The sequence below is a fragment of the Belonocnema kinseyi genome, chromosome 9 (assembly GCF_010883055.1).
Source record: "Belonocnema kinseyi isolate 2016_QV_RU_SX_M_011 chromosome 9, B_treatae_v1, whole genome shotgun sequence".
Classification (NCBI taxonomy): domain Eukaryota; kingdom Metazoa; phylum Arthropoda; class Insecta; order Hymenoptera; family Cynipidae; genus Belonocnema; species Belonocnema kinseyi.
Genome location: NC_046665.1, coordinates 65267064 through 65280899, shown reverse-complemented (window position 1 = coordinate 65280899; position 13836 = coordinate 65267064). Strand labels below are relative to the sequence as shown.

The following is a 13836-nucleotide window of genomic DNA, read 5'->3' as shown; positions in this document are numbered from 1 at the left end:
GAATTGTCTCCTAAAATAGTCTCTGAAAGCCTCTAGTATTCCATCTGCATCATATACCATTTCCCCCCTACTATTTCTCATGTTGACAATTTCTGAATTTTTAATTTATGAAAATAGATCATCATGGAACCAAAATATATATATATATATATATATACATAGTTGACACCGAATTTGGAAAATCGCCTTTCTAATTATGTGCCAAATTCATGTTTTATAAAACGCGTTTCTTTGGGAAAGCAATCTTAATTGCTGCACTACTAAGATAGTATTGAAAATTTATTTATTAACATTGATTGAAGTTTATCATGAACGGTTTCTGAATTCATATATAAAATGGAAACACAGTTTTCAGAAATGTAAGAAACCAGAATTACATGAATATTCTGAAGTAAATAGCTGTCTCAAATAACACTACATTTTTGTTGGGCCAACTCTATACATTTTTGAGAGTAGGTTAGTCTAACAGAAGGCTTTTCTTGAAAGGTGAAAACCGTTTTAGATTTTTTCAAAATATAAGTCAAATAATGAAATTTGTACCCTAAGAGAACAAACCATGGTTTGCTACCAATATTATCGTAAAAAAATCATGCTGAATTGAAATCTTCAACTACAAAAAAGCAAGTTTTCCGTTGCATATATAAGTCAAAAACTGATGCATCATTTATTTAAATTTTTTTCTTTCTTATAACTATAATAGATGTCCGAAATAATGATACAAATAACTTTGATTAATTGATGGCTACAAACAAACAAATTCTATTTACAGATGAAGATAATTTTTTTATCTTTTTGCAGTTTCTAATTAACTTCAATAGTTTTGAGACGGCACAGTTCTGCTAAGGGATCAAACTTCATTATTCCATCTAATAGAACCTTTCTATTCGACAAAGTGAAACAGGGATAGAAAAAGAAAAATAATGCATTTAGAAATGAAAAAGGAAAACTGAAATATACATAGAAGGAAGAAAAGAAAATGTTTTTAAATAAGGAAGAAGTGGATAGAATTGTTGATTTTAAATGAAGTCATTTTTCGACAAAGGCCTGTAGAAAATTGAAGCTGAAATGTGAAAAATTTGCATGTTGACCAATGTGGAACATTTTCTGTTGATGGCTTAACTTGAGTAAACGAATCCTTTTTTGCCTTCCTTGTTTACATACGAGTATTATTCTTAGTTCTCTGGATTTGTGTCCGTCCAGATTTGGAAAATTGAAAAGCTAACTTCTTTCAAGATCGTAAATGCATCTGGATGCATGTGTGCCGTAAAACGATGTCGTAAAGAGGCTTTCTTATACCGAAGCGTTGCGCAAAGCGACGACCGACGAGATCCGTTTCCATCCGGTCTAACCGCAACGCTACGGTTTAAGAGTCGTTACGCCTTTTATGCAGCATAAACAGGTTCAGAAGACTTGGATTTAATCAAAAAGAATTTTTTGGGTTTTTTCGTGAAAAAAATCAGTTAAGGGGGGAACTGGAAGGTCAATAGAGGTCTATAGCAGAAAAATAAAATAAGGAGAAAATTGAAAATATGAAATAAAGAAGGGAAGAAAAAAATGGATTTAATTAAGACTACATAATTATACAAAAACTATCCTTTGGTAAAAGATTACTTTTAAAATGAGACAATTTTTTTTAAAACTTTTTTTTCGCGGAGTTGCGATCAAAAATGTCTATACACGTTTTTCAGAAACATAAAAAATGAAATATTTAGTACTTTTTTTCTCCTTTTCTTCTGTTTTTTGATTGTATTTCTTGGTAAAATTTTGGTCAGAAATGTGTATGATATGCAATAGTAGGACTATATTTTAATATATTTTTATAAATAAAAATGGTGAAATTAGTCCATAGCTACAATTTTAAATAATTTAACTATTTAAATAATTTAAAACATATTGAAATTTGGTCGTATTATGACTAAGTACACAACTTTATGCCAAAAAGTTATCAGAAAAGTAAAAAACAGAAAAAAGCTATTTTTCCTAAAAAATATGTAGACATATATACAAATATTTTTTTTGATATATTTTATATCTTTTTTGTCATCTGTTTTAGTATAAATTTCATCTTTCTTGAAAAAAATATAACTATTTCGTTGAAAATTGATCTTCTTGGATTCAAGATACAACAATTTTCTTTGCAAATTTTGGTTGAAAAAAAAATTTGGTTACAAATTTTCTTTTTTCGTATGAAATTTTATTTTTTCAGGTTATAAATCCCTATATCTGAAATATTCTTTTATTCCGTTCATCAAAGATCCGATATTAAAAATATTAAAATGCTTGTATTTGAATGTAAAATACAAAGAAATTCTCATCAGTTTTAAGTCTTTCATCTTATTACACTCCAAGCCGCATATAATAACAGTTTCGGGTGTTGCCTTGCACTGGCCTTGTTACTAAATCGGTACCCTCGAAAGGTAAACAGTCAGGACCGCCTAAACCGTTTCCAGTTGAAATGCATAATATTGCGCATATAGGCTCGACTGAGTACTCGCGCACTGTGGCTCTTGCGATTCGATAGTCGCAACCGTCTTTCCCCATGTCCGCTGAGAAAGTGCGACTGACTTCTGTGGGACGTTACGTACGGCTCCTAAGATGACCACGAAAAAAGCTGTTTTTAATACCATTTTTTTTTTAGTAGACAGACAATTCTGGCTAGTACTGTATGAATGTACGTCTCTAATCATTTTTCACAAGAACCACGAAAAGTAAAGTTGACAATTATGATGTTTGCAAATGATCAAAACAAGCTGTAAATTATTTTATTTGCATAAACGAACGCCCTGGAGGGTTCGATGCATAAATCTTATCTAACTCTGATCGACAAATGTTGCAGATCTTCGAGTGTGGTCTATACTCTATATTTTATAAGGAGGAATAGAAAGGTGACTACGGAGAAGGAAAGGAAAAATAAAAATGATAAATAAAGGGGTGGGCATCGTCATAAGTCCACCAGTCATATTCAGCATCTTTTTATTTATCTTTGATAAAAGAGCCGACGATTGCCATATTACTAGGCGTTTCTTTTACCCGGGCACGTTCTCGCTACCGGATACCTTACCGAGAAAAGCTGCTCGTTTCTATGTTTGATAAGAGATACGCAAAAAAACAAGTAACGTAATAACGCCGTGTGTACGCCTGACTTATATTTTATTTTATTTATCCGGCTCAATCCTCTTTATAATGTCGCAAACCATAAGTTGCAGTCAATGCAACTTTGCCGGAGGTATGGACAGCAAATTTTTATCTTTGTTGCTGGAAGAGGAAGTGCCAACAATTACGAGGTTGAATTACGGAGTGAGTTACTAATAAATCCTTATCGATAGAGGCATGGGCTCTTATCATATGCAGTTCAAAACTAAATAATTGTGTCGACTAATGATTTAATCAAGCAGATTAGTTAAGTGATGATAAGGAACTTTCTGCGATAATTTTACGGGTTCTAGAAACTAGTAGCAGAAGCTGCTTGTTATTCTTTTTTTTATAATAGTTTATTTATTTCCTGGAAAATTTACACTTTTCCAATTTTTTCGTTAACTGAAAAAGAATAAAATTAAGATTTTAGTCACAACAGTTATTCACAATTTTATAAGGGGGCATTCACAAATTACGTAAGAGGATTTCGGGGAGGGCAGTTTAGTAAAATCTTCCTATTTCTTATGAAGTAGGAAAATGTATTGGAATACCTTAAAAACGCAATTTTGTTAATAAAAATGAATTTGGAACCAAACAGGTGATATTTAACCAAAAAGACAAATTTTTGCCCACTTATTTTGATAAAAACAACGATTTTTCAACCAAATAATAAAATTTCCACCCAAAAAATGATTTTTTAATCAAGGAGATTAATTTAACAAAAAAACGAATTCTTAACGAAAATCATTTCAATCGGACATCCGACATGTTGCATTTTCAAGCCAAGAAGATCATTTTTGTACAAAACAATTGAGTTTTCTACCTGAAAATATGAATTTTTAAAAAATAAGTCATTTTTTAAATAACATTATTTAATTTTAAATCGAAGAAAAACTTATTTTCTACTAAAAAGTTATAATTTTAACCCGAAAATATGAAAATAAGAAAATGTTACTCATAAATTTGCTTTTTAATTTTTAATAATTCAATCCGTAACGTTGGAAAATGAATAATGTATACATTTTTAATGCTTATTTCCGGGATTGTTAATATTAAATATTTTAGATTTGTTATTATGTATTGAAGAATTTTTTAAGGCAGTGTCTATATGTACCAAAAAGAGCCGACCATAAAAAAATCAGGTTATTCGTACCGAAATTTCTGTACACGGATGGGGGCCGTCGTATTAAATAAAATATAATAAAAGTCGTATTTTCAATTTTCAAATCTTGAGATTTAAAGTAGAGATAATTAACAAAGAAGAATTTGAACGTCTGAAAGATCATTTTTTATCAATTCTTAACTGTTGCGTGCCGCCATGAAATCTGTGAGCGTTAAATCGTTTGATAACCGAGCCCCAGGGAGCTGCGATAAAATAACGTATGCTTTTTTGCGAGGATAACGCCCACGAGACGCCTCTCTCCCCGGGGATTATTTGAACCCAATCTACTGCTTCACTTACCCCTAATGCCTCTTTAAATACATCTATTTTATTCATTCCAATCAATTTACTCCTGCTATCATTTTCGTTACAGTAAAAAAAGCGTCATACAAAAATGTAGGAGTCAATACTGACAAAAAGTGGGTTAACCCTCTACCGTCCTTAAATTTTTTTTTATTTGTTTCCCTTGAGTTTTTTAAGAATTTTATGCCTAAGGTGCAGTGTATATAACAAAAAATTTCAGCTCATTAGCCTTCTGACTAACATATAAATCGACGCTACAAAAAATGCCATTCATCTTAAAGTAATATTAAAAAATGCCAAGGCTACCGAACGTTACATATATGTCATTGTGGGCGGTAGAGGGTTAATACAGTTCATGACATTGGATTTTCAAATTTCAGGGGAAAATCTATTAATATTAAGACGTAAAAGCTTGGCATTAATTAAAAAAATTTTGAACTTTTTAATTCCTGTAAATTTACCTAATTTTCTGCATTAAAAAAACAATTAATTTACATGAATTTAATTAGAAAGCTTTTTCATTCGAGTTTACTGTTTAACGGTACATCAACATGACAGGAAATTTTAGTACATTTTACAGAAATTATCTGTAAATTCATAAAATGATTGAAGTTTGTGTAAACTCCGCAGAAAATGCATTAAATATTCCAGAAAACCATGCTGTCACTATTCTAAATAAAAACTCGTGTAAGTTCAGCTTTTTGCGTGATAAGAATTCAAGGTGAGTTTATATGAGACTTCAGGGTGACTTTAAAAAAAACTCTTTAAAAATTTATTTAATTCAGTAGAATTAAGAGAATTTAGAAAGAATTTATTTGAATTCAAAAACATTCAGAGTACGAATTTCATTCGAAATTCATGCGACACGAAGATAAATTAAAAATAAATGTAATTATTTCTAAAATGCAAAAGAACAATTGTAAGTAAAAAAGAGAGATGAAATATAATTAATAATTAAATATAATTAAATATATTGAACAATACACGAACAATTTCATATTCAAAATACTAGACACCTATTTGTTTTTCATGTTTTTTTTCATAATTATTATGAAAAAAAAAGAAAATTTTTATCTAAGAGTTTTATCTCGGGAATATATTGATATAATTTAATTTTCGTTGCGGCAGCTTGTAGTGCAATCTACACTATTTTACACCCCATAATGAAACTTGAAAATGTTTGAAAATTACAAAATAGCGTAAATTTTTTGAAAAACTTATAAAGTCTAGAAAGACTTCTTGCTAAAAAATTTCTGTCTTAATTTTACGAAATAGCTTTGGAAGTTGTATGCTCTTACTCTATTTATTTTTTATATAAAAATCCCGAATGTTAAAAAATACTGAAAATATAATTTCCGAAATTAGGAAACCAGAATTTTAAAAATCAGTAAATTTTAACCTGAAGAGTTTGGCAAATTCTTAAAATTAGTAAATTCTCGAAAATTTATAATTACAGTATACTGCATACATTGAAATTTAAAAGAGCTCTCCAAATTTTTTAACTATGTATGCATGTATACCTGTAAAATAAAAAAATATTTTAACTGTTAAAAATATTAATGTATGCTTTCGATTATTTGAAATTTCAAGAATTTAAATAATATTGTTAATTTGACATTTAGACATTTTTCTTGTTTCGTCAACTCTTACTTCCAAAGCATTTCAATTTCACTAATAAATATTTTCGGTAGTTTTATTTTTTCTGCAATTTTAAAATCTAGGAAAGTTTCATTTTCTGTCAATTTTCTGTTAAGGCAATTATATTTTCGGTAATTTTTAACATTCGGGATTTTTCCGTTTTGCCAAAATAGAGTCATACCAATGATAAGTTAAAGAAAATTAAGTTACAAGTTTCGTAAATTAAAGATAGATTTAGGAAAATTCAGTTTAAAAAAACGTGTACAATTTTGATACTTGAAGGTAAAAAACACAAAACTAGTAAAAAAAATTACGATTGGAGTACAATTTCGTATTTTTATGAAAACTTTCTACTGATGTTGAAAAGTGAGCTATTCACTAAAATATTCATTTTTCTTTCTGAAAATCAATTCTGCTAATTAAAAATGTATCTACTCTGATTTTGTTTCATAAATTGATTTTGAAAAGTCACTTTTGACTGATTTGTCAGACTACCAGATTTCATATGAAATCGGTCACATGAAGTGTCTAATTAATCTATCCAATTTGACTGCTTAATGATTAATGAATGCTAACAAAGAGAATGAATGCAGGAAGGAAATAGGTTTTAATTTTCTAGCAGCTTTGACGTGTTAATTATATTTGCAGTTGAAAATGAATTTGATATGTATTTCGAGCCGGTTGGTGAATCGATCGAACGGGTCGGCTCTTTGTGGGATTTCGTGTAATTAATATATGCTGCGAATACACTCATGTCCGCAGGATGCCCAAACCTATTGGCCGATGCTCCTTCGAATCCGGCAAGGTCTATACTCTATTCTATGGGAATACACAGAAGCCATAAGAAATTCGATACGATGTTCCCCGTGGCGTCTGACGAGGTGCACCCTGTCCACGGTGGTGCTTCCCACTTCCTCCCTCGCTGACTAATACCACACATATTTATGGAGACCTCAATTTTATTTTATTTTTAAATCTACTTATATATCGTATTTTGACCCATTCTGCTTCCTCGTAGAGGAAGCTTTGTAATGGTCACAATTTCGACAAATAATTAACCTGTTTAATTGAACGTTCCTCAATTCAAAAATATCTAATACAATGTTCTAAACAATTATCTGCATTATGTGTCTATGTGGATGTCACACTTTTTTGCGTATATGATAACTTGAAGACGATTTCAGATAAATTTATGGAATTTGGAGGGATTATTTTCACCACTAATATTTAATAGAAACAAACCGAAGGATTCATAAAAATATTTAGTAACTTTTTTGTTAGGACTCTGAAATATTTAACAAATGGATTTTAGCAGTAAAACATTTTTTTATTAACGTAATTTAAATTTTTTGCAAGAATATAGAAGATTCCTTAACTCAAGACAGTAATTGATTGACCTACGATATCAATACGTGTCATTAAAGAGTAAGGAAGTTATGGTCATTTATATTATTTGAAAAATCGATGATTATGCTACAAACTTTCCAATTTACATAATTCAAACTTGATGCAAGAACGGAAAGTACACCTTGATTCGGTACGAATCGATTTCCCTAAATATTAAAATTAATTGCTGTATTGGAGAGTACAGGAGTCTGGGTAATAAATGTAATTTGAAAAATCTGTTTTATACAGAAAAACTTGTTTTTATACGTAATTCAAAGTTTATGCAAGAATAAAAAAAATCTTGATTGACTACGTTTTGATTGTCCTATTTGTGTTTTTTATTTTGACTTCCTCCATGTGGAAGCCAATATATTTTTTAATTAATCATATCACATGAGCATGATAAAATTGTAAATACTAACAAAGTGAAAAACCCCCAATACTGAATTTACAGCTAGTTTATTAATTAATCCGTCCAAAATTCCGTCCTCGTAATCATCTCAGATATTCGAACTAAAGTCAATACTCAATAGCAACACAAATTTTTCAAAATATTACAAAATAGTATGTCATGCACTTTTGAAAATTTGAAATCGAGGGGTTAACTTTGTTGAAATTTGGTACAAAAACCTCCAGGATTGCTACAGGTCAGGGAATTTAAAACTTGCGAGGAAAAGTTAGGGAATTTTCAATAAACTAAATTTGAAGTTAATTTGATTATTTTGTTAAAAATTCATTCTTTTTTTTTTTGAAAATCCATCTCTTTTGGTAAAAATGGACTCTTTATTGGTTAAAAATCACAACTGTTTAGAAAATTCTTCTCTTTCGTTGAAAATCTAACTATTTCATAATTTTTTTTTCACTTAAAATTTTACTATTCTATTATAAGTTGAAAATTGATCTGTTTTAGGTGAAAATTCAACCTCGGATTCAACTATTTTGTTAGAAATTCCTTTTTTAGTGAAAGTCTTATCTCATTAATTTAAACTTCATCTTTTTGATTGAAAGTTCATTTCAATGATTGAAAATTGAACTATTTTTGTTAAAGATTCATTTCTTTTGCAAATTTTTTTCTAACTGAAAAATCTAAGGTGAAAATTCGTTTTTGTTGTTGTTGTTGGAAATATATTTTTTAAGTGAAAATTTAACTATTGTATTTTGCGTTAAAAATGGTCTTTTTTATGTAAATTCATCTTTGGGTAGAAAATTCAACTATTTAATTAATAATTCATTTTTCTGATTGAAGACTCATCATTTTAGTTAATAATCGATTTTTATGAGTTTTTTGAACTTCGTAAAAATCCTTCCTAGAAGTTGCTTGAAATTTCATTCCGTTTCAATTAGTCCCTAAAGTTATCTGTAAATCCGTTGGAATCCCTTGAAACATTTTGAATGCCGTCGATACCTTTTAAAGGCATTTAAAATTTTCTTAAATTCTTGGAAAACCCTTACAAATTATGAAATCAGATGATACTTCTTGAAATCTTTGAAATTCTCTTAAAGCCCTTGAATTTTTTTTTTATTCTAAAAGGATTGAAGTAAATGGGAGAGTGGAGTTTCGCACCTAAAAATTATCATTCGTTGCGTCAAATAGCAGAAAAATTGGGCGCCAGATTTAAATAGAAGAAATTTTTCAATCGCGCTGAAATTGTGAATTTATACCGGACAATCCGAATTCTATGAAGATACTTTTTATAGTTTAAATTTAAAAACTGGTTCAAGTTTTAAAAGGTTTAATTATTTCTTTGTTTAGTTCCTCTAATTTAATTTTGAACAATTTTTGATGTGTCTTATCTCCTAATTTTGGAGATTTATTTGACAAAATATAAATGACGATTTTTATTCAAGATATTTATTTTTCTAGCCAAGAATTTGAAATGTTTAGGGAAACTTTTCTGGAATTGGGTCATTGTGGTTTGTAGAGGTATTTACAATATTGTTTGAGGTTCTGAAAAATCGTGAATTTCCCAGCGGGAGACTCGGCGCAAGCTTTGGACTAGGAGTTAGCGTTTGGTCGGTCGGATCTAAAATCAGATCTGGAGCAACGACCCTCGAAACAACACGAACCTTAAAGAGACTCCCTCCTTTAAGTCGCTATCAGCCTACTTTTCGAATGACTTTTTCTTCAATGGAATTGTTTCAAATCGTGTTTAAACTCATTTAAAAATATTTCGAAAATCAACACATAAATTCCCGCAAACGTTATGATAAGGCAATTATTATTTTTAACTTTCATCTTTTCCTTTTTATACATAAAAACTCTTGAATTATACAGAAACATGATTAAAAAATAATAAAGTAGAATGAGTTGATTTTTAATCACTTATTAATAATTATGTTTAAAAGGGTTCATGATTCAACTTAAATTTTTTTAACTTTTAAAAATTAAAAATTCACAGAATTTGTTCACCATTTTCTTACAGAATTGACAAAAACTTTCTACTGGGGTTCTTTTGTGCAAAACTTAGTTTGTTTTTATTAAAGGAAAAAACATGCTATTGACAAGAACGATTAAAAAATGTATATGGCGTGATTGGCAGAGTTTTACTGTTACTGAGAACAAAACAATTTAAAAAATGAATAAAAAACCATATATTCCGAACTGTAATAAGTGGAAATAGTTTTTCGCACTTGAAAATTTTTTTTAAAAGTTTTCCTGACCATTAATACTTGAAGAATTCCTGTTTTGTAACACTTTTAATTAAGAATCTTTTATTAATGGAATTAATAAATTTATAAATTTTTTATTTGTCATTTTCAGAGCTGTGACACCTTTTTAAATTGAAAAAAATCGAAAGAATTTATAAGACTTCAAAACAATACAAAAGAATTCAAAATAATAGGAAAAAATGGTTTAAGGCACAAAACAGAAGAATTCGAAAAAATGTACAAAAATTCAAGACGAATTGAACAAAAAAATATTCAAACTAATTGAGAAATAAATAAGAAATTTAAAAAAATGCATTGAATTCAGTAAGTTTGTAACAATTTTTGGTTGAATTTTAATATTTTTTGTTTGAAACTTTGACCATTGAGTTGAACATTCGCCTTTGTAGGTTGAAGATACAACTATTTGGTTAAAAATTAAATTATTGTGTTAGAAACTCATCTTTTTGGGTCAAAAGTTCAATTGTACTGTTGAAAATTCATTGTTCTAGATTGAAAATTTACCTTTTATGGCAGTAAGTAATCCGTTTCTGGATAAAAAATCCTTTTGTTGTAAATGCGACAGTTGAGTTGAATATTAATTTTTATGTTTGAAAATTCGCCTTTTTGCTTGAAAATTTAACTATATGGTAGAAAATGCAACTGCTTTGGTTTTAACTTGAATTTTTTTTTGAAAATTCCACCAACTGGTTAAAAATTTAACTATTTAGTAAGGTATCAAATTATTTTATTAAAAGGTCAACTATTTTCTAAACCATTCAACTTTTGAGTTAAAAGATCAATTCTTTTGTTAAAAATTCGTCTTCGGATTGACAATTCTGATATTTTATTATTTTGAATGCCTCACTGTCAAACGAAACTTTTTTTGAAGTTAAATCTACTGAGATTAGAAGGTTCACATTATATAACTTGTGCACTTGACCTGGAAAATTTTCTACAATACGCGGAATGACCGGGAATTTCTCTGGAAGCAAAAATTCTAAAGAAGAGGTAATATTAGGTTCATAAAAATATAATATGAGCCACTTAACAAGTCGTTCAGTGAATATAAACCGGGAATGAGTAAACATTTGTTCTATCTTTGCATCCTACGTTCCACGGATGGTTGATTTTATAAAAGACAGAAGGTGTATGGTATATAATAAAATTGTGCGTCTCACCTGTGCTCAGCAGCTCGATCTCGTTGCCTTCGGTTCTTGAACCAATTGCTAACTTGCGTCGTCGTGAGCCCAGTGTTCTCGGCTAATTCCCGCTTTTCTCTCGGCGACGGATAAGGATTTGCGGTATACCAATCCCTCAGAATACTCCTAGATTTCTCCTTAAAGCAGTACGAAGTTTCCTCCCCGTCCCAGATTGTCCTAGGTAACGGAAATTTACGCCTCACTCGATACTTTCCTACAAAAATGGGGAAAATCCACATTATTCATAATATTCTTTAAAAAATAAGAGTATTTTTACAAAATACAAAACTAAGTTATAGAGAAAAAAACTGATGATACGAAGGGTTGCAGGTAATCGTTCAAGCACGCTAATAGTCAGCTGATTACTCCCAACTGAGGTAAACTTTCCGCGATTAGAAGCTTGCAACATGCTGCTTCTACTGGAGTCGGCCGGAGATGTCTACGATCCACCACGGGAAGTTTACCTCAGTTTAGTGTAACGACTTCGCGTTTACCCGGCTTAACCGATTACCTGCAACGTTTCGTACTCTCAGTTTTTTTTGATTCTAGAGTAAAAATGCTTCGACTTGGTTAAGTCTTGAGTTCGTCTCCAAGACATCGATGTCAGGCTGCGTCTCAAAACTGAGTCGAGACATAAGCCTTCATCTTACCTTTATGGCCACGCCAGGTAAAACGGCGTTTACTTGTCTCAAGTCGAGCCTTGTATTGGCTAATACGACGTTTACTTGTCTCAAGTAAACCTGCCTCAATACAAACCTTTTTCGGCTCATACATGAGATTAAAATTGATAAATGAAAAATTTGTAATGACTAAATTAATTATATTTAATTTAAAAATTCAGAATCTGTGGGTCTGAACGAGCATAACCCCTAAAGATTTTTCTTTAAAAAAAAATAATAAAAATTGTAACTTTCTAGAAGGATCTCCTAAAGCGTTAGAAATACGTAAAAACAAACAACATTTTCGGTGTCATCGTCAAACAAGTATAATACAAATGAAAATCCGTAAATAAGTTGATTGAATTGATATTGTACGTTATAAGTTGATTTTGTATAAAAATATACAAGATTATTTAATCATTAACAAAGATTAGCTTTTATGACAGTCAGAATTACCCTTTTTTTAGGACAGGTATACACTCGAAGTTATAAAAGGCTTGAGTTGAAGTCATACAAATTTGACTCAAGAGATAAATGTATGTTTCCAAGACATAGAAACGTGTCTCCAAGACATAAATTGAAGTCTGGCTCCATCTCAAAACTGAGGCATGCTCAAGTCGACCTTTTCGACTTCAGCATGTCTTAATTGGGGACAATTCAAGTCGAAATCAAGTCGAAGCATTTTTACTCGGGTTGGCGCTAAATTCAGCATTTTTCTGAGCTTAAGCAAAAAATTGGATTTAATTTAAGATCCTGCTGTTTGAATACCAGAATTGAATTTTAAATTCAGATCAACTTGACGTCAAATTCGATAAATATTCGTTCTGAGGTGTCCATGTTTTGAGCATTTGTAAAGTAAAAGAGATTTTATTCTTCTGGAAATATGCTTAGCGAATTATAAGGATTAACGGAAAATTGATAATTTTAGAAATGTTTACAAACGACACCTAAAATTACACCTTCAAATTATCGGCATTCCATTTCGATAGATTCCATTTTAAAAAGTCAAATTATAGAGAAGGTTTTTCCCGAGAAATCCTTTCACTAAAAATAATGTTCTTTATTTTAAATTACGTTATCAGTAATCTAATTTCGATTCTTAAAATAATAGAAAATCTATTTTTTCAGAAATCCCATTTTGGGCACGACAACTACCTTAAAATTAAACTTTTGGAGAATGAATTCACTTTATTCAATAATATAATTTTTCTTTAATAAAAATACATCTGGATTAAAATAAATCTAGATTTGAGTAAAGTAGATCTTAATTAAAAAAAAAATGTTTAATTAAATTCTGATATTCACAAATTGACCTTCTTAAATCCACTAGAGTAAAAACGCTTCCACTTGAGTTTGTGTTCAAGGCATCGATGTCTGGCTGCGTCTCAAAACTGACTCGAGACATTGGCCTTCGTCTTACTTTTATGACCAAGAAAGGTAAAACGGCGTTTACTTGTCTTACGTCGAGCCTTGTCTTGGCTAAGACGATGTTTACTTGACTCAAGATGAACCTTATCTTGGCTGAGATTATCGAACCTTTTTTGGCTCATAAATGAGATTAAAATTGATGAATGAAAAATGTGTAATTATTAAAATAGTTATTCTTATTTTAAAAATTTAGAATCGGTGGGTCTGAACGAGTATATCCCTTAACAATTTTCTTCAAAAAAATAAAAATTGTAACTTTTTCAAAAGATCTCCTAAG

At 30.0% G+C, this 13836-nt stretch overlaps 1 protein-coding gene across 1 annotated transcript in view; it reads right to left on the bottom strand.

Moving 5' to 3' along the window:
* Positions 1-13836, bottom strand: part of LOC117179916 (homeobox protein SIX1-like) — an 84564-nt gene that overhangs the window by 44027 nt on the left and 26701 nt on the right. Inside the window, exon 3 of the mRNA XM_033372122.1 lies at positions 11452-11686. Within this exon, the coding sequence (XP_033228013.1) occupies positions 11452-11686 (235 nt within the window). The remainder of the gene's footprint in view (positions 1-11451; positions 11687-13836) is intronic.